We start from the raw sequence: 20,528 nt of genomic DNA, 5'->3' as shown, positions 1-20,528 counted from the left end.
TCTGTTTGACATTGTTTCTCCAGCTGTTTAGAAAGTCAGTCCTCCCTCTGTTTGACATTGTTTCTCCAGCTGTTTAGACAGTCAGTCCTCCCTCTGTTTGACATTGTTTCTCCAGCTGTTTAGACAGTCAGTCACCCTCTGTTTGACATTGTTTCTCCAGCTGTTTAGAAAGTCAGTCCTCCCTCTGTTTGACATTGTTTCTCCAGCTGTTTAGAAAGTCAGTCCTCCCTCTGTTTGACATTGTTTCTCCAGCTGTTTAGAAAGTCAGTCCTCCCTCTGTTTGACATTGTTTCTCCAGCTGTTTAGACAGTCAGTCACCCTCTGTTTGACATTGTTTCTCCAGCTGTTTAGACAGTCAGTCACCCTCTGTTTGACATTGTTTCTCCAGCTGTTTAGACAGTCAGTCACCCTCTGTTTGACATTGTTTCTCCAGCTGTTTAGACAGTCAGTCACCCTCTGTTTGACATTGTTTCTCCAGCTGTTTAGACAGTCAGTCACCCTCTGTTTGACATTGTTTCTCCAGCTGTTTAGACAGTCAGTCACCCTCTGTTTGACATTGTTTCTCCAGCTGTTTAGACAGTCAGTCACCCTCTGTTTGACATTGTTTCTCCAGCTGTTTAGACAGTCAGTCACCCTCTGTTTGACATTGTTTCTCCAGCTGTTTAGACAGTCAGTCACCCTCTGTTTGACATTGTTTCTCCAGCTGTTTAGACAGTCAGTCACCCTCTGTTTGACATTGACTGTCTAAACAGCTGGAGAAACAATGTCAAACAGAGGGAGGACTGACTGTCTAAACAGCTGGAGAAACAGTCACCCTCTGTTTGACATTGTTTCTCCAGCTGTTTAGACAGTCAGTCACCCTCTGTTTGACATTGTTTCTCCAGCTGTTTAGACAGTCAGTCACCCTCTGTTTGACATTGTTTCTCCAGCTGTTTAGACAGTCAGTCCTCCCTCTGTTTGACATTGTTTCTCCAGCTGTTTAGACAGTCAGTCCTCCCTCTGTTTGACATTGTTTCTCCAGCTGTTTAGACAGTCAGTCACCCTCTGTTTGACATTGTTTCTCCAGCTGTTTAGACAGTCAGTCACCCTCTGTTTGACATTGTTTCTCCAGCTGTTTAGACAGTCAGTCACCCTCTGTTTGACATTGTTTCTCCAGCTGTTTAGACAGTCAGTCACCCTCTGTTTGACATTGTTTCTCCAGCTGTTTAGACAGTCAGTCACCCTCTGTTTGACATTGTTTCTCCAGCTGTTTAGACAGTCAGTCACCCTCTGTTTGACATTGTTTCTCCAGCTGTTTAGACAGTCAGTCACCCTCTGTTTGACATTGTTTCTCCAGCTGTTTAGACAGTCAGTCACCCTCTGTTTGACATTGTTTCTCCAGCTGTTTAGACAGTCAGTCACCCTCTGTTTGACATTGTTTCTCCAGCTGTTTAGACAGTCAGTCCTCCCTCTGTTTGACATTGTTTCTCCAGCTGTTTAGACAGTCAGTCACCCACTGTTTGACATTGTTTCTCCAGCTGTTTAGACAGTCAGTCACCCTCTCTTTGACATTGTTTCTCCAGCTGTTTAGAAAGTCAGTCCTCCCTCTGTTTGTCTGAATGCTTTTCCTTCGTCTTGAGTAGGAGACTGAGCCATGTCTCAGGATAGGGTTCATCTGTATCAGGAGAACCACAATACAGCATTCTTGAATCTGTTTAGCTGGTATCTGGCATCAGCAGAAAGTTGTGATGTGTGTAGACAGAGATGTCTGAAGACATTGAGGTTGTAATAATTTTATTTACTGTATCATGTATCATGTGTAGATGTCCTGTGAGACGGGCTCCAGATCGGTCAGTCCCCTGGTCTTCCTGCCTGTAGACTTCAGCCAGCCTGCCAGTCCCATGGGCTGCCTGGACAACACTGCCGCTCGCCACCGCCTGGCTGTCCGACACAAGGCCTGTGCCAAGACGAGGAAACCCACCACTGTAAGATATACCCATCCCCTTCCAACACAACCATTCGCTCCACTTCCCTAGCCAACACACCCCCACCACCCCCTGTTCCACGCCGAGCCTAACTCTGATCACTAGAGCAGAACCCCTCAAAAAATCTATCCTATGAGCCAAGAGAGTCCAGCCCATGTAGCCCAAACACAACGCACCAGCCTGCCATCAGTGTGCGTGGCTCATGGGTCTACGAGATCTGTGTAAAACATGTCCATATGACTGAAGCTGGAAAGCTTAATGATCTTTAAATGAACTGTATTGTTGTTAAGATGAAATTACTCTTCTCTGTTCAGAGGGTTGATGGCAGGGCTGAGGGAGAATCATTCCAGGAGGAAAGACAGAATTGTATCATTCCAGAATCTGTGGAGGAGGATGAGGAGGAAGGTAATATAAATTATCCTTATCACAGTAACATTACACAGATATACAAAAGCGTAAATATTAGTAAAATATCAGAAAGATGATAATTCTTACCCAATACAATGACTGATGACAGGATAATGATATAGGAACTTAGTTGGGCTCTGCTCTGACGTAGTTATGTATGCTCCAGATGTGAAACGTGAGCAGGCTGGTGTTGCGGAGGAGGAGGAGAAGGAGCAGACAGATGGGGTCGTGGTGTCCCAGCAGGCCGAGCGGTCAGCCCCAGATGAAGAGGATAAGCAGAGTGTCCAACAGGAAGTGTCTCATGCTCAGGATGCCCCCTCCCTCTCCATACAGAATGACTCTGACTCTGAGGAATGTCTTTCAGGCCAGGCTGAGGTTCCAGCTCCCCGGCTCCAGACCGCCCCACTGCTTGGCTCCCTGAAGTCTCTAGAGCCCCCTGCTGGAGATGACTTCCTCCTGGCCCCTCCTGGGTGTGAGGTGGCTGTGGAGGGAGGCTCTCTACTCCAGGAGGTGTTGAGCTCCCTCAAGGGTCCACTGACATCTGTCCTGGGGCTGGAGACAGAGGCTGTGCTCCTGGAGGTGGAGGTGAATATGGAGGGGTCAGAGGCTGAGAGTGGGGTGGATGAGCTGGCATTGAACCCACAGGAAGAAGCGTGTCTCCCCAGTGATGGACCGGACTGCCCAGCAGAGCCCCGAGAGGAGGTGGAGGGTGAGCCTTATGAATCTGAGGAGGAGTTAGTGGTGGAACATTTCCATCCAAAGGAGGAAGAGGAAGATGCAGAGGAAATCAACCCTGAGTACTTAACCAAAGAAGATCAGGACATGCCTTCAGTGGAAAAGGAGGAAGAGGAGAGGGAGGAGGGGGCAGAGGTAGAGGAGAAGGAAACAGAGGAGGTTGTGGAAGATGAGAGGAGGGAAGAGGAGGACAAAATGGAGCCAGTCTCAGATGTGCCAGTGCAGACAGCCTTATTGGAGCCAGGGGAGGAAAATGATGTAACGCCAACCTCTGTGGAGAATGATTTCCAGCAGGTTCCAGACAGAGACCCTGAGAGAGCTTGTGAGAGCCCTGAGTGCACCACTGAACTGTCTGACCAAACAGTCACAGACCAAGCCTGTCCCCCCCAGCTGCCAAACAGCAGTACACCTCCTCCAGAGTCCCTGGACAAGCCTGAGGCCCCTGCACACACCACACAGGACCAGGAAGAGCCCAGTGTAACAACTGACCAGCCCTGTATAACCAGTCCCAGTGCAGCCGCCGGCCCAGAGCAGAGCCCCCAGGAGCACTGCAGGGGACCAACTGCCACCGAGGATCCTGGGAAACCATCTGGTGGTTCTGAACATAATAGACCCAGGTACACCATTGCCCCTGCCTGGCAAAGGTTGGCTACCAAAGAGCTAACCTCCCCTTCTCCATCTCCCTCGGTCACTGTGCCTGGGGCTGTGGAAGCAAAAAGAGACCCCCCAAGTGGAGTGGAGCCACTTAGCCCTGATGTCCTTGCTAGTCCCATCCCAACACAGAGCACCACAGCACCCATCATGTCACCTGAAGACACTCCCCCTGCAGCCCAGGAGGAAGAGACCCCTGAGAATCTGTTTGGTGTCAGGCTGAGGAAGACCTCTGTGGGTATGCTTCGCTTAGGCTCAGAGAGTGAAACTCCCCCTGCATCCCCAGCACACTCACTTCCCATAGAGCCACAGAGGGGCTCGTTCACTGAACCACAGCCAAACAGCAAACCTGCCCTGCCTAGAAAGCCCTCAGAGCTGGATGGTATGGTCAAGCCAAAGAGAATACCAGGTACTAAAACCATCTTAGTCACCATCACACCAGTCAGTGTTTACAGACATGTGTGCTAGTTGGCATATCCTTCACTTGCTAGGTCATCTTTGTTTATATCTATTTTACAATGTTGAACTTAAGACTTCAGATGACAAAACATTTAGCCTGTATATGTTATAGGAATATGGACTCCTGCTGTTCTAACTTTGGACTAACAATTCATACTGAAACAGGTCCATGAGTGCTGTTGAGAGCCGACTTATTGAGAGCTATCTAAACATAGACTCATTAACACCAAGGAGAAATTCCTCCATATGACTATTTAGAGCAACAAATTAGCTGGAATTCTATTGCTTTTCTACATTTTGCCTTTCATTCATTCGCACCTCTATCTTCCACTTCCACTCATTATGCCAAATGAAGTTACCAGGCCGCTCCTATATATTCCACACCAGTTGAAGACATTTCTCCTGTGTTCTTTCGTTTCAGATCTGTCTGGGGGTCGAGAGCCTAGTGGGGGACCTGGTGGGGGATCTCAATCGCCAAGCTGGATCTCAGTGGCCAGACAAAAGCAGAGGATCTTAAAAGAGAACTCATTGGAGGAAACCACGGATAACAAAGTCCCTGCAGAGATGGTGGGGATGGTGCATATTGTTTTATGTGTTCTTTCGTTTACCGAGAAGCCTACTGTTTGAGAGAGGAAAACAGTTGATGCGTCAATCAATCCATCCATTAATTTATTCATCCAGTCCTCACACTTGAGCAAAATACGTATTTTTGATCTTGTGCACACTGGGCAGCTCTTTATCATTTATTTTGACGCAATGACTAGATGTTTTATGACTGGCTATAAAGTTGTATAGGTTCAATTTACTTTGTTATATTGGAATGAATAAGCACATAATTCAATCTCTTCACAAAACCTATATTTCCAGGAGGAGCTTAACAGAAAAAAAAACATTCGTACATTGACAAGGCCTGTCAACAAAGACCAAGCCAAGCCTCCAGGATCTCCTGTTAAAGGTTAGGCTCATCAGTATCCCACTCTACCACACATGCATCGCTTTCTAATTTAAGTGTTTTCATTGTTCTCACAAGTGTGATTGATCTACTGCTGCCCCCTTGTGGACCACACCTGCAAATAGAATGTTCCCATTTATAATGACTACTACTAATCTTCAAGTACATGCCTGAAATAAGACAACAACAAAAATATTATAGGCAATTTTGATAAAAATGTACTTTGTGGTGGGACTACTTTTTTGGGGACAATGCTAAAAGTGATTGTATCTTTAAAGATGTTCTCTGCTCGTTGTCCATAGTGTTGTGTTCCCTGGAGATCTCCAAGCCTGTCGTGGTTGAGAAGGAAGGGAAGAGAGCCCTGGCTCACCCAGCCCCTACAGCCCTGGCTCAGGATGAGCCCCCGTGGTTGGCCCTTGCTAAGAAGAAGGCCAAAGCCTGGAGCGAGATGCCCCAGATAGTGCAGTGAAGATGGGCCAGACCATCCGTCCGCTGATGGATCAGAATGCATTTGCACACCCAGAGTATAACTTTTGTTTTCTACTTCTTCTGCTGTTCTAATACCTTCAAGCTTCTGATTGGTCAGACACTGAAACCCTCAAATCACACGCTGCAGTGAAAGGAGTGAGTTGGGAATTGGGCCAAATGAGTAAAGGTTTTGAATTATTGATTGATACGGCATACAATTGGATTCAGTTGACATGATATGTCTTTAAGTAAGACAGACCAATGACTAAATTAGTTATTTGTTTTAATTTCTTAACTGACAATGTCAGTCTGTATGAGGTGAGGTTCAGGTGTGTCAAAACCTTAAACCTAGCCTTGATCTTTGATTTGGGGATGAATAAGCATGGATGGAAAGAAAGAGATGAAGGTTTCTTCTTTTTATTTATTAAATCTCTCATGTTTGATGTATTTTATTTTTTGTATTACCTTTAAACGTGTGTACATGACTTGTACATAAAATGTGCGGTAATGAACAAAGGCTGTTTCTCTTTGTCATCTGAACTCAAGAACAGTAAAATACAAGAAAGTTACATCTGACAGTTGCTCCTCTTTGTACCTACTGACAATCGAGCTGACAAATATAGTGCATCACAGATAGATCTTCTTTTTTTTTTACTGTTTAACTGATGCCCCACTTCACATTTTAACCCCCCCCCTCCTCCCCCAAAATAGAAAAACCGATTTATTTTCAACTATTCTTTTTGACGAATCGAAAGATTCACTTCGCTTTTGTGTGGTAGTTCGGATTCGGTTAAATCGTGTTGGATCAAATCATAGGTAGTGATTCCTAAATTAAATGATATTTTTTTTAGGTAATGAAAAACAATCTCAAAGATAGGGGTTGTTGGAATGATTGGCTCCCCTGTTTTCAGTGTTCTAGCAACCTGAGCCTTTTAGAAAAACGTTTTATGAATTTGGAGAACACATTGGGAGGGATCTTAGACCGTTCCTCCATACAGAATCTTTCCAGATCCTTGATATCCGTCTGTTCTTATCGAGAGCTCTTCATTTCAAACCACAGGTTTTCATTGAAGTTCAGGTCTGGAGACATTTAAAATGCTGCTGCTCTCCCATATCGATCTCTTCTGTGTCCTTGTGGGACCAAGAAAGGATGTTTGCATGGAGTGGACACTTTGCATTGGCAGCACACACTTCAGTGGACACTTTGCATCTGCAACACATGCTTCAGTGCTCTGGGAGTATTTATAGCCCTGTAAGTTTGACACTTCATTATCGAGAGCTGTCCTTCATGACAACCGTACCCACAACAACCATTACCTTTACCACCATCTTCATCTATATATTTGCACTAACTTTCTAGGTAAAAAATAATAATAATTTACACAAATGATGTGACTCCATTATAGGGTGTCTTGAGAGTTGATGTACCCATGCATTTTGTAGTCATCAAATCTTTGTCAAACATTGACGTTGAGGGAGAATCTAAGCAATCAATTATTGTTCTTTTTTCAGAAACAAGGGAACAGATCATTGGGACTCAGATACCATCTAGATTCAGTGGCAGCGGAACTTATAGTGATATCACTCTGCCCACCAGTGGAGTCCAGACTGAAGGCGCTGGGACGTATTGCAGGTGCTGAGGGAGAATTGAAGAGACAGTGACATGGAACACTGACTGAACACCTACCTAAGAACCCACCCAGCTCCTGATGTGGGCCACCAGGCTGATAAAAATACAGAGGTTGACAGAGAGACAGAGCTGCCAGGTGAAGGATGGAATCTGAGCATCAACAAATGCCAAATAACTGTTTCAGCTCAGAGCATGGGAGGACTTGCTGCTAGATCCATATCGGTCCAGCAGAGCATCGAGATTAGTGCAACTGCGACTCTTCTCTCTCCTTCCCATCCCATCGCAGGATGACCACTAGCACACACAGCAGAGCTACTGCCAAGTGTTCTCCAGTATCTACGGTCACTGGCAAGGTTTGCTATTTGATGTGGATGCAGCCAAGGTTGCAACGTAAACATAATACAAAAATAGTAAAGGGGAAAACCCAATAAAACATGCTTGAGCATTGCAATAAAAATACACAAATCTTTGTTTTGAGAAAATGTCTATTCAAGGCACAGATTGACGAACTCTTGCTTTGATTCATTTTTTGCAACCCACAATTATTTCATGTAACTACAAAAATTCTTCTGATTTACCAAGAAATGTTAATTAAATACTATTACCTCAATTTAAAGCAGAGTCTGTGATCAGCTGGACTCACCTACAGTACCAGTCAAAGTTTGGATACACCTACTCATTCAAGGGTTTTTCTTTATTTTACTATTTTCTACATTGTAGAATAATAGTGACGACATCAAAACCATGAAATAACACACATGGAATCATTTGGCAACCAAAAAAAGTGTTAAATCAAAATATATTTCAGATTCCTCAAAGTAGCCACCCTTTGCCTTGAGGACAGCTTTGCACACTCTTGGCATTCTCTCAACCAGCTTCATGTGGAATGCTTTTCCAACAGTCTGCGCTCCCACATATGCTGAGCAGGTGTTGACTGCTTTTCTTTCACTCTGTAGTCCAACTAATCCAAAACCATCTCAATTGGGTTGAGGTCAGGTGATTGTGGAGGCCAGGTCATCTGATGCAGCACTACATCACTCTCCTTGGTCATATAACCCTTCAACAGCCTGGAGTAGTGTATGTTGGGTCATTGTTCTGTTGAAAAACAAATGATATTCCCACTAAGAGCAAACCAGATGGGATGGTGTATCGCTGCAGAATGCTGTGGTAGCCATGCTGGTTAAGTGTGGCTCGAATTCTAAATAAATCACACAGTGTCACCAGCAAAGCACCATCACACCTCCTCCATGCTTCATGGTGGGAGCGACACATGCGGAGATCATCCGTTCACCTACTCTGCGTCTCACAAAGACACGGCGATTGGTACCAAAAATCTCAAATTTGGAGTCATCAGACCAAAGGACAGATTTCCACCAGTCTAATGTTCATTGCTCGTGTTTCTTGGCCAAAGCAAGTCTCTTCTTATTGGTGTCCTTTAGTAGCTGTTTCTTTGCAGCAATTCGACCATGAAGGCCTGATTCACGCAGTCTCTGAACAGTTGATGTTGAGATGTCTGTTACTTGAACTCTGTGAAACATTTATTTGGGCTGCAATCTGAGGTGCAGTTAACTCTAATGAACTTGCAGGAGAGGTAACTCTCGGTCTTCCTTTCCTGTGGCGGTCCTCTTGAGAGCCCGCTTGATGGTTTTTGTGACTGCACTTAAAGAAACTTTCAGAGTTCTTGAAATGTTCCGTATTGACTGACCTTCATGTCTTAAAGTAATGATGGAATGTTGTTTCTCTTTGATTATTTGAGTTGTTGTTGCCATAATATGGATTTGGTCTTTCATCAAATAGGGCTATCTTCTGTATATGACCCCTACCTTGTCACAACACAACTGATTGGCTCAAACGCATTAAGAAGGAAATCAATTCCACAAATTAACTTTTAACAAGGCACACCTGTTAATTGAAATGCATTCCAGGTGACTACCTCATGAAGCTGGTTGAGAGAATGCCAAGAGTGTGCAAAGCTGTCATCAAGGCAAGGGGTGGCTACTTTGAAGAATCTCAAATATAAAATATGTTTTGATTTGTTTAACACTTTTTTGGTTACTACATGTTTCCATATGTGTTATTTCATAGTTTGATGTCTTCACTATTATTCTACAATGTAGAAAATAATAAAAATATTTTTAAAAGCCTTGAATGAGTAGGTGTGTCCAATATTTTGACTGGTACTGTATATAAAACTCAAAGCATAGCGTGTTGATTCATTAGAACTGCAGTAGCATGGAAACGAAGTCAGAGGGAGTATTAACACTGCCTGTGGCTATTAAGCCATTCCTGCATTGCACAGTACACATTCCACATACTACCTGAAAATACCCTTTAGTTTGTAATGACTTAGATGGAACTTAATTGTACATGATATGACTAAGCAGGCACACTATCTTCCTTCCTGTGGACTAGTATTTATAACTAAGTAGCCTACTGTACCTAATTACATGTTATACAACCACACTTGGAACGGCTTGGCTCGCTTGACCTTCTTGGGCTGCGCTGCCATTGCAAACCTCTGTGCCATTTTCTGCTGTGTTACACAAGCACATTACTCACATCAAGGGCTTTATTATGTCTAGTGAATAAGGCACCTACACACCCAGTGGATGGCCTGGGCCAGGTACTGTTATATAAAGGCTGTTCAGCTGCAGCTGTCGAAGTGCAGATATGTCAGCCCAGACATTTGCTTCTATGGTCAGAATGTTAAAAGGTTACAAAACTTATTAAATGCTAGGTATTATTTACTTTTGACAACTTAGTGAATTGAGCTTCACCTCACTAAAGAAGTGTGATTCTACAGTTTTCCTGATGTTCATAGTGTCCACTTTTTGACTACTGGACCCCACTGACAGTGACCTGGCTGGAGAGGGGGTATTTGTTACATCATGCACATAAAAGCATTTTCCCCCTTCTAATTTTCTCTACTTTAGTATATTTTTGATACTGAATGTTATCAGATCTTCAACCAAAACCTAATATTAGATAAAGGAAACCTGAGTTAACAAATAACACAACAATGACTTACTTATTTCATAAACAAAGTTATGCAACACCCAATGCCCCTGTGTGAAAAAGTAATTGCCCCCTTACACTCAATAACTGGTTGTGCCATCTTAAGCTGCAATGACCACAACCAAACACTTCCTGTAGTTGTTGATCAGTCTCTCACGTCGCTGTGGAGGAATTTTGGCCCACTCTTCCATGCAGAACTGCTGTAACTCAGGGACATTTGTGGGTTTTCAATCATGAATTGCTCATTTCAAGTCCTGCCACAACATCTCAATTGTGATTAGGTCTGGACTTTGACCAGGCCATTTCAAAACTTCACATTTGTTGCTTTTTAGCCATTTTCATGTAGACTTGAGTGTGTGTTTTGGATCATTGTCTTGCTGCATGACCCAGCTGCGCTTCAGCTCACAGATGGATGGCCTGACATTCTCCTGTAGAACTCTCTGGTACAGAGCAGAATTCATGATTCCTTCTATTAAGGCAAGTCGTCCGGGTCTTGAGGCAGCAAAGCATCCCCAAACCATCACACTACCGCCACCATTATGTCTGGCGAAAACTAAATGTGAAGTTTTGGAATGGCCTACTCAAAGTGCAGATCTAATCCCAATTGAGATGTTGTGGCAGGACTTGAAACGAGCAATTCATGCTTAAAACCCCACAAATATCACTGAGTTAAAGCAGTTCTGCATGTAAGAGCGGGCAAAAATTCCTCCACAGCGATGTGAGAGACTGATCAACAACTACACATGTTGTATTCGGCGCATGTGACAAATAAAGTTTGATTTGATTGCAGCTAAAGGTGGCACAACCGGTTATTGAATGTAATGGGGCAATTACTTTTTCACACAGGGGCATTGGGTGTTGCATAACTTTGTTAATTAAATAAATAAAATAAGTATATATTTTTGTTATTTGTAAACTCAAGTTCCCTTTATCTAATCTTAAGTTTTGGTTGAAGATCTGATAACATTCAGTATAAAAAATATGCCAAGACAGAGAAAATCAGACATGGCAAATACTTTTTCATGGCATTATACTTCCAGATGACAAAAGTGTTTCGGAGAGGGGAGATAACCGAGGCACTGACTCATGAAATCTCTTGTGTTCCACAACCTTCCATTTCAGCCCATGGGTTAAGCTCGTGTGCATGAGGTGTTTTGTTGGAGGCACAGACCACACATTCCCAAGAGTCAGGAATGTTTCAGTGGCAGAGATGTTTCCTGTGTTTCAGCTCGTGTTGATAGCCCTCTCAAACGTTGCTTTTGAAAAGCCTTTGCAATCTAATGGCCCCCTCATCTGGTGTTTAAAGAATATGTATTTATTTAATTTAATTAGAGTAGACAAGTGTAATGCAAGATAAGACTATGGCCACATACACAATACAACTTGTACAACTGATGTAAAATGCATTTGACACAATGGTTGTGATACAACAGTCTGCCTGCACAAAAATCATTACACAATCATTGGGTGGTGTCTCCACATTGCCTGTGTAAAAATGTTTTCGTGGACAAACTCTCTGTTGTATCACAACTGTTGTCACGTGTTGTAAACTAGGATGTGTACTCTTTAGTTTGACTCTTCCTCATCACAGACAAAGCGTTGAGGAATACAAAGACAAACCCTGCAATATCCGCTGCAATATGATAACCATTATACAACACTTTGATTAGCCACATTAAAATAGCATGCATTTATTCTCAGCAGCTTAAGGCTGAGGGCAGGCTGTCTGCACATTACAAGCACAGCCAGCACAGTGTGACAGCATGGAAGTGTTGGCAGCATTGAAGTGATAGGAGACAGTATCGAAGCCAGAGCCCACCCTCTGTGCCATCCATCCACTGGCAGCATCTCAGAGCTATCAGCCACAGGCAGCAGCATCTCAGGGCTATACATTGAGCACCTAACACTGTATCATATGAGCTTGTGGCACACACAGTCACACACTTCTCACATGGGCACACTCTAGCCCTTTGACACACTGCCCTCTCTCTCACGCAGTTTCTCACACTGTTTACAATGGACGATCTAGCACTAAGTGTGAGTTCTGTCATCAAATCAGTACACAGACAGGCACTTAACCTCCCAGATGCCTTTTCTGGGTAAGTTAGGTAACCAGTTTTCCCACAATGCACTGCTTTGCCCTACTTCTGTCAGTGTGCTACATGTTTTATAAAATTGGGGGAAGGTGTATCAGCCAAGTTCCAATAGCAACCCCTCTAGTGACCTTATCATTTCAGTTACATAACCTTACTTGGCGTGTAACATAGGACTAGTGTTATGTGGCCAGTCTGGCTAGGGCATGCTGATGAGGGATCTGTTTTAAGGCATATGCTGAGAAAGAGTATCTTTATACTCTCTAGTTCCAGTGGGGCTCTCAGTACAGTTGAATAATATCTGGCTTAGTCGCATCACACCTTTGAGATCCCATTTGTCACTCACTAAAGTTTGTTTCTGCATTTGTCTGTCCTGAACAAACAAAGCATGACACCTTATTCAAAATAACAAAGATGAGGGAAAAAAAGAGTCCCTTGCCATTTTGGCACTATTCCTGGACCGACTGCTGAAAAATGCCCTCTCTCAAAGGCAGAACAAGATACCCTGATCCTCTGCAGATGCTAACCCCATTTCAAAGTTTACGTAACGTCTGACTGCCCCGTTATGTAAGCCCTATTAAATATATCCCCATGGCTTCTCCCTCCCTCACTCCCACCAGACAGACAGCCTGCTAATTACATTGGTGCTACTTGTCCCCTCTTCCTCGGAGTCCATTATCCCTCCCAGTCAGAGAGGTGCGGTTCGGTATGGGTAAGGTCATCTCCTCCAGCAAAAAGGCAGAGATGCAGAATGTGGGGCAGTGGGGCAAGGGGAGTGGAATAGTGTTTCCTTCCTCCTAAACCGTGACCTACATTCACACTGTTGTGTAAAGTCAATGCAGCCTTACATAAGCTTTCTGTTATGTCTCAACATTCTAGATGTTTCTAAAGACCTATATTGATACTACTTTAGACTAACACATAACCAAAAGAGGAAAATGTTGAACACAGGACGAGACAAATGAACGACCATCGGTTTAGCTCTTATTCCACTAATTAAGAGCCTTTTTTATTCAGAAGTGTGTTTTCTGTACATTGTATAACATTGTAATGACTACATTTCCATCAAAACAGAAATATAACGTCAGATAAGATGCCTACAACATACATTAATTTTTTTTTGTAAACACATACAGTTAGAGGCAATTATACCTGTGTTATACAATCACCCAAAAAAAGACTCCATCCATGGTCACCTCATCTCCATAGAAACAAATGACATGTCAATTTTAATTAGCATGTTCTGTGGTGGAAGAGCTACAGTTCAGTGTGTCAGAGGTAGAAGGTTTCAATCATTAGAGCAAGGTTCAATGTGGAATTAAAAAAAGGCAGGAAGATACTACCGTTGAATTTCTATTGTTTTGGCATTTTCTGATGTAAATGAGAAAAATGCATCTTTGCATAGAATTTGGCTTACATGCAACAGCCATATCAAATGTATATACATGCAAATATGTGATGTTGGAGAGAAAAAATAATAATTGATTGACATGCCAATCAATTAACTTTTATCCTGACATTTTTTAATTCAACCACTCAACCAAGGTTCAATGTTGTTGTTGTATATGAAAGTCCAGCTGAAAATACTCAAATTGTGTTCTTTCATTGAGATGATTTTCATTTTTAGTTGGGATAAAATACACAATTTAGTTGGGATAAAATACACAATATAATACCAATATTTGTAACAGCAATACTCACAATGAACCAGGACTGGAATTGTTTAAAATTACTGTTTGTCTCCTCAGCAATAGTTTGGACTTTAGTCTTCCTCAATGGAACTCTACCTTGAACCCTGAATTCTACTACATAGTTTAAGCTTTATGGTACTGGCATCATGGAGGAAATCCAACTTAAGGCACTAAATGTTGAAAAAGATTAGAAATCACTGAGTGCTTGATGCTACCGTTTATGATTCCAGTGGACAATAACTGGAATGACAAGATGACAGTTCAAATGTCAGAAATAAGTATTCCAACTCCTTCATGAGCTTTTAGAATGGTTAGACTGCTGCCTGTTTCATCTGACTGTAATGTGTGTTAGGAGAATAATTTCAGAGTGTTTTGGGCTTAGGTCAGGACAACCAAATGCAAAATGTTTTTCTAAAACCAAACTGAGAATATTGGAAAGTGGTAAAAGTGGCAAGGCTGATAAATCCTGCACGCTCTACAAGTTGATATTTCCCATCTCTACAGTTATTTGCATGTTCACATTCATGTTGTTGTCTTTTGTATACAAGCCAGGAATCACGCTGCACAAGTGATAACCGTTATTGCAATCACTCTGAGTTTGTTGGTCACTTGTGTCACATCTCTACTTTATGACCATATATGTTGCAAATAAGAGACAAGGCAGCCCTATATAAATACAATAACTTCCAATTGGCCCTTGGAATACAAAACATAATTGTTGTTCATTAACACATTTCCACAAGATTGAACAACATAACCATCCTGGTTCAACATTGTCTGTATAAAAAGGTGATCATCATAACATAAAAAATAACAGTAGAAAACTATTTTTAAAAAGTCAGACAACGAATCATGTAACATCCAACAAAACAATAAAATGTTTTCCTTTCTTAAAGGCAAATCTCACGACCCATCTTTGCTCACCATGTGAGTATCACTTATGCTGCTGCTGCAAAGTAGGTAATATAAATAACAATACATATTCCATCGTAAGTAGGAGATAGCGCCTTTCAACTGGAGGTGTATCACACTCCTCTACACCAAAACATTATCTGAATGATATAGTTAAAGCAGCAGCAGAACCTGTACTGTTCTGTATCGTCATTTTGTTAACTAACTTTCTACATTTTCAGGGGTTTTGGTTTTGATATGTCATTTGTGGTGGTTAATAAACCCTATGGAAATAAAAAGTTATTTATGTAATAGTTTAGAGTTTGTCATCCCTCCCAGGGATGTAAACATGTTGCATGCACACGCTGTGTTTATAAATAATAACAAAAACTAAATCAATCATTATTGTCTTTAAAGCACACTGATTAAAAGATTCAGTCCATAAGTAGCCTCTTCTAATCCTTGGAAGGAAGAAATAATCAGCATCACATTTTGGTAATCTAATCAAAGCCCACTTGCCAATAACCTATTTACGCAGAAGGCTTTCGTTAACATTTGGTCTTTCTGACAAAACAGACATCCACATGGAGGAGATGGATGGTTGTGTGAGGGTTGGAGTCACCGAGAGGAGCGGTTGCGGGTCATGAAGAGGAGTACTCTGCGGATGCCACTGAGTCTGTCCTTCAGGGAGGTCAGGGCAAGGAAGGGCAGCTGGGCTCGACCCTGCAGAGGAAGGACTGCCAGCAGCCACCAGCACCAGGATGGCCCATTGGGACTGGCCTACAGGGGACAACGAGAAGAATCCATCCATAACCTGTTCAATACAAACTGTGTCGTATCAAAATAGAGTTAACACATATACGATCTGTATCCAGGGTTCACATATTTACCTGTGGTTCAGAGTTTTTCTCCGGCATGGGCCCAAAGTGACCCACGATCCTCTCCATCTGTTCTGCTTTGAGGGAGTTGACCCAGATTAAGGCCTGGTCGTACACTGCATCATGGAGACTCTGCAGCTCCTTCTCTGTCACACCCTCCACCTATACAGAACAAGAACAGCCTTTATTAGCACAACGAGATACACTTTAAACATGTTCAAACAAGTTCAGAGAACATTCACGCAAATGCTTGAGTTTATGTGAATAACAATGACCTTAATGTCTTCCAGGTATTCAATGTCTGCTGTGTTGTACCCATCTCTCTGGTGGTGCTCAATGACTTTAAACCTTCTTTTCCCGATGGTGTCAACAACGGAGCGGCCATCTGCAAAGAATTCCACGTTTCGGATCTCCAGGAGGCAACCGTAATCTGCAAATCTATGGGGAAGGAAAAAAAGTAGATATGGTAAGCAAATAACACCAAAAATGTGCTTAAGGCATTCACAGGGGGACCAAACAATAAAGTAGGCTATATCAACTATCTGAAGTTGATTATACAAAATGACATGCAAGACCTGCTCAGTTCTGATAATAGCCTAAGGCCAAACAAGAGAGTTGACCCAATGGGGACAAACAAGAGAGTTGGGTCAAACAAGACAGTTGACCCAATAGAGCCAAAAAAGAGAGTTGACCCAATGGGGACAAACAAGAGAGTTGACCCAATGGGGCTTCTGAGTTGTTAACATGAACTGCCAGATGATGCCGATATCCCCTGTCTGACTGAGGAACATGCAACACAATGTCTCTCTGCTTTGTACAGGCTTTACTCACCCTTTGAGGTTATCATCGAGGCACATTCCAAACTGCTTGGTACCCATCTCCATACACCTGCGGATCATCAGCCGGTAGCAGGGCTCAAAGACGTGAAGAGGGCATGGAACGGTGGGGAAGGCCATGGTGCAAACAAATATAGGCACGTTCTTGTTTAGACTGCAAAAGAAGAAATCAAAGTAGAGAAAATGATTAGTTTGAGGAAATAATATATCCAAAGTTACAGGTGAAGAAACATAAATGCCATGTTACGTGTCTCTGTTACACAGTACTGGATCAATGGGGTAGTGTCTGTATGCTGACGTGATTCTTACTTCGATAAGTCTGCAATCTCCTCTGCGTTGACTTTCTGCCTGTCCATGAGCTCGGATGGCAGATACTTGCAGATGAGGTTCTCCACCAAGACAGTCTTGTTGTATTTACTTTCTGACAGATACTCTTTCAGATCCATCTTGCAGAGAGGACACTTGGGATTGTAGTCCAGACATCGCTCGAGGCATTTCAGACAGAAGGTGTGTCCACAAGGAGTGGTGACTGGTTCATAAAAGAGCCTAGGGTATACCATGTAGAGAAAGGATGCTCAGAACATCTCACACTACTCTATTGTTGATTACTTTCAGGTTCTTTTTTATAGCCTATAGCATTTCAATTAGAATGTTTGATAATGAAATGTAAGCTATAACGGTGATAAGGCTAGATGTTTACCTATTCATCTTTATTGCTTAATACTATCAGAAAGCAAGATTGATATCTTGTGTCAGGCTGAGAAAATAACTTTTAATCCTAGAATATCAGAATCAAAAGCAGAACACTATATTACTATCCATTTAGCCTTAAGTGGCAAATACTACAATTCAGCTACAAGTATTGTCATGGATGGTAGTACTCACCTCATACACAGAGAACACTCCAGGTCAGTCGGGTCTATGAGGCCAGCAAGCACTGTACTCCAGGAAGTTGCCTGTTCATTCTGGGTCACTTCTGTAAAGGAGAACCATTTGAGTTAGATAGTGAATCTCAACGACTACTTCACTTACAGTAGACATCATGCCAATAAAGCTCCATTGAATTAAAGAGCATTTAAGGGGTGAGACAAGAGGTATTTAAACTTACCATATCTTGAACGCTTGCAGATGTCACTACTGTCCACTTGGCTGTCCTCGGATGAGCTACGTTTGAGGAAGACGCTCCTGTTGGTGACGCTGGGATGGCAGACATTCACCTGATTTTCTCTTTTCTTTCCGCTGCATGTCTCAAATGAGCCATCTGTCTTAGATTCACTCATCGCGGGCGACAACGTCAACTTCTCGTCAGAGGCGATGATATTCTTGTATTCCTGTGAGAAAGGGTGATGATAGGACATTTTAGTAAGTTCATAAGTTCATGAGCTCAACTTCAGGCACTATATGATAGTACTGTATTATATAGAAAAACTCAGAAGATAGATGACTTCTCTTACCTTGTAAGATGTGGTGAGGATGCAGCTTGAGGTGTTCAGGGCGCCACCTTTAAATCTACTTCTGGAAGATAGTAGACTTGTGCAGTCCAGGATTCTGTTGTGTACTTGATCAGTGACAGGGGCCAGGAGATCACTCAGAATCTTTTGCGCCTCTGTTTTTGCCAGTTTACTCTCAGGGTCTAATGCAATGACGATCAGGTACTCTCTTAACGCTTCTTCACATTTCCCCAGAGTGACAAGAGCTTGTGCTTTTCTAATATGTCCCTGGAAGAAAAATAATGTTTACTAATCAGTACAATCCTACAATGTCTTTGCATTGTGAAGTTCTGATGATAGATCTAAATTAAACATGGCAAAACATCCAACCCTCACCATGGACCAAAGAGGCATGAGTTTGCATGCCATCTCTGCATCATGAAGGGCATCCTGGTAATTCTTCAGACTGGAATTGATCTGTGATCGGTTGCTGTACAGAACATGGTCCCTAGGAGCTGGAAAATAAATACAACATACTGAAAATGATAATCTATTAATTATTCCATCATTCTATCATTGAATGTCACACAAGACCAGTGTTCTTTAGATCACAGTGAAAATGTGGGGATTTTGGATTATTGTTGAGAGAGATTGTTGTTCAACATTTGAAGAAGTATATGTTTAATCAATAATGACAGTGGAACCAATACTCCTGTGTCTACTGTTGAACATTAATTACCCTTGACCCACATTTATTTTACTGTTTGTTACACAATCACAACAAAATGTCATGGCTCACATGTTACTCAATGTTTGGTCGCCTAGCCCAGTGTTGGTAACCATGGCCTAGCCTACATAACATTTTATTTAACCTTCACACGACCATGTCTGACATAAGCACGACTCTCTCCGAATTAAGGGGTTATAGCCTAGTAAAACAGTGATTCAGCTGTCAATTAAACCAGCCCATGGGCACTGAAAACAGTACCCTACATACTGTTGCAACATTGCATAGGATATAGGCCACTGATTTAATTTAATTCCATTTAGAATGAGTTTGATTCCATTTTGAATATTGATTGAAATGAAAAGGTAAAATACCATACCTATTTGTATTGCTTCGTTGTATTTTTCCAAAGCAGAATCCATTTTCTCTGAATATAGTCCATTCCCCTCACGTCTCAGATGAACAGCAAGTAATTGAACTGGAAACCACTTTGATAACAAGTTACTAAGAACAACATTTACTCTATAATTGTCCACATCATTGAATTTGGTCATGTCATTGCACTCTTTGCAGCAGACAGGCATTTTTTCTCTGTCCAGGCACTTTTTGCAAAAGCAGTGTCCACAAGGCAAGGTAACTGGCTCGTATAGAAATCTATAACATATTCTGCAGGTAAATGCATCATATCCAACGCAATAGGAGTTCGTCTCCTGCCTATTGCTTTGACTGTCTGTCCCATCATTTCTTTTAATACTGTTAGAGAGATATTTAATAAGATTCTCCAGATGGACTGGTCGGAGTCTCTCGATTTCAGCCGCTTTTCGGTAGATTTCGAAAGCTTCGTTCAATTTGCCAGCAAATGCCAGGGCATCGGCTCGTTTCACCAACAAATCTTGCTGCTTACCAGGGTCACGGAGGTGCAGCATTTGACATTCGTATATGTCTGCTGCGAGCCCGAAGTTTTTAGATGTAAACGCTTCTACCGCAAGAAGCAGCATACAATCTGTACTATCCGTTCCCATGATGACTGCTGTTGTGTAGTAGTCTCGCGAAATTAATATTTCATTTTTGGAAGTAACAGGTCCTTCTCCATCTTATTTTCTGAGGTCTTTGCGCCTGTTCAGCTCACTACTCAGGCGATATGATAGCGCACCATAAATAATATTCTCACTTTTTTTTATAAATGTTACATAAACTGTCATGTGACCACAGCCAGCTGTTTCTATTGGACAGGTTTCTAACGCGGTTACCTAATAACAATTCAGTTGTAACAGAGAGCGTCTGGACTGAGGATAGAAGTCGGTCAATGTGCTGAAATGGGTCTAATGCGTAATACTTGTATAGATGTACGTAGGCTGAAGGCATTCCATAACTGGTCTCTTGGACAGTAGAGCATATGGCGCGGCAGGTTGCCTACTGGTTAACGTTGGGCCAGTTACCCGAAAGGTTGCTAGATCTAATCCCCTGAGCTGACATGGTAAAAATCTGTCGTTCTGCCCCATAACAAGGCAGTTAACCCACTGTTCCTAGGACCCTCTAAAATAGGATTCTGAGAACCCTTTTTGGTTCCACATAGAACCACCTCAAGGGTGATATTTGAAAGCAGATGTTCTATGTGCTACCAAATAAGGTTTTATGTGAACTGAAAAGGGTTCTATCTGGAACCTTATTTTCAGAGGGTTCTCCTACAGGGACAAAAG

The 20,528-nt window shown here is 42.4% G+C and overlaps 2 protein-coding genes across 7 annotated transcripts in view; one reads left to right on the top strand and one right to left on the bottom strand.

Annotated features, from left to right (window-relative positions):
- The window catches only part of LOC139581500 (CRACD-like protein), a 31,965-nt gene extending 22,228 nt beyond the window's left edge, over positions 1-9,737 (top strand). For 4 of the 6 annotated variants that reach the window (XM_071411323.1, XM_071411324.1, XM_071411321.1 and 1 more), the window contains exons 7-12: positions 1,803-1,964; positions 2,279-2,369; positions 2,539-4,167; positions 4,639-4,784; positions 5,085-5,172; positions 5,472-6,206. In XM_071411323.1, the coding sequence (XP_071267424.1) occupies positions 1,803-1,964; positions 2,279-2,369; positions 2,539-4,167; positions 4,639-4,784; positions 5,085-5,172; positions 5,472-5,638 (2,283 nt within the window). In that variant the 3' untranslated portion in view covers positions 5,639-6,206. Of the gene's footprint in view, positions 1-1,802; positions 1,965-2,278; positions 2,370-2,538; positions 4,168-4,638; positions 4,785-5,084; positions 5,173-5,471; positions 6,207-6,697; positions 6,890-7,149 lie in introns of those variants that run through there. The other 2 variants (XR_011676245.1, XR_011676244.1) reach the window with 2 other exon arrangements.
- Positions 9,738-13,347: 3,610 nt separating this feature from the next.
- Positions 13,348-20,523, bottom strand: LOC139581498 (LON peptidase N-terminal domain and RING finger protein 3-like). The gene is made up of 10 exons (XM_071411319.1): positions 19,208-20,523; positions 18,498-18,616; positions 18,126-18,389; positions 17,780-18,002; positions 17,557-17,647; positions 16,981-17,217; positions 16,667-16,825; positions 16,111-16,273; positions 15,848-15,997; positions 13,348-15,737 (listed from the first exon to the last, which is right to left on the bottom strand). The coding sequence occupies exons 1-10, from the start codon at positions 19,848-19,850 to the stop codon at positions 15,576-15,578; spliced, it is 2,211 nt and encodes a 736-aa protein (XP_071267420.1). The 5' UTR covers positions 19,851-20,523; the 3' UTR covers positions 13,348-15,575.
- Positions 20,524-20,528: the final 5 nt, after the last annotated feature.

The sequence above is a fragment of the Salvelinus alpinus genome, chromosome 7 (assembly GCF_045679555.1).
Source record: "Salvelinus alpinus chromosome 7, SLU_Salpinus.1, whole genome shotgun sequence".
Taxonomy (NCBI): domain Eukaryota; kingdom Metazoa; phylum Chordata; class Actinopteri; order Salmoniformes; family Salmonidae; genus Salvelinus; species Salvelinus alpinus.
Note: the sequence above shows the minus strand (reverse complement) of the source record. Positions and strands in the feature narration are given on the sequence as shown.

Bases quoted from the DNA above. Each gene is read 5' to 3' on its own strand.
- LOC139581498 (XM_071411319.1), bottom strand. From the start codon at position 19,850: ATGGGAACGGATAGTACAGATTGTATGCTGCTTCTTGCGGTAGAAGCG. The intron at 18,617-19,207 runs GTATGGTATTTT...TTTATTTTCCAG, and splicing joins CAACGAAGCAATACAAATAG to CTCCTAGGGACCATGTTCTG. The intron at 15,738-15,847 runs GTAAATATGTGA...TGTCCCCTGTAG, and splicing joins AGAAAAACTCTGAACCACAG to GCCAGTCCCAATGGGCCATC.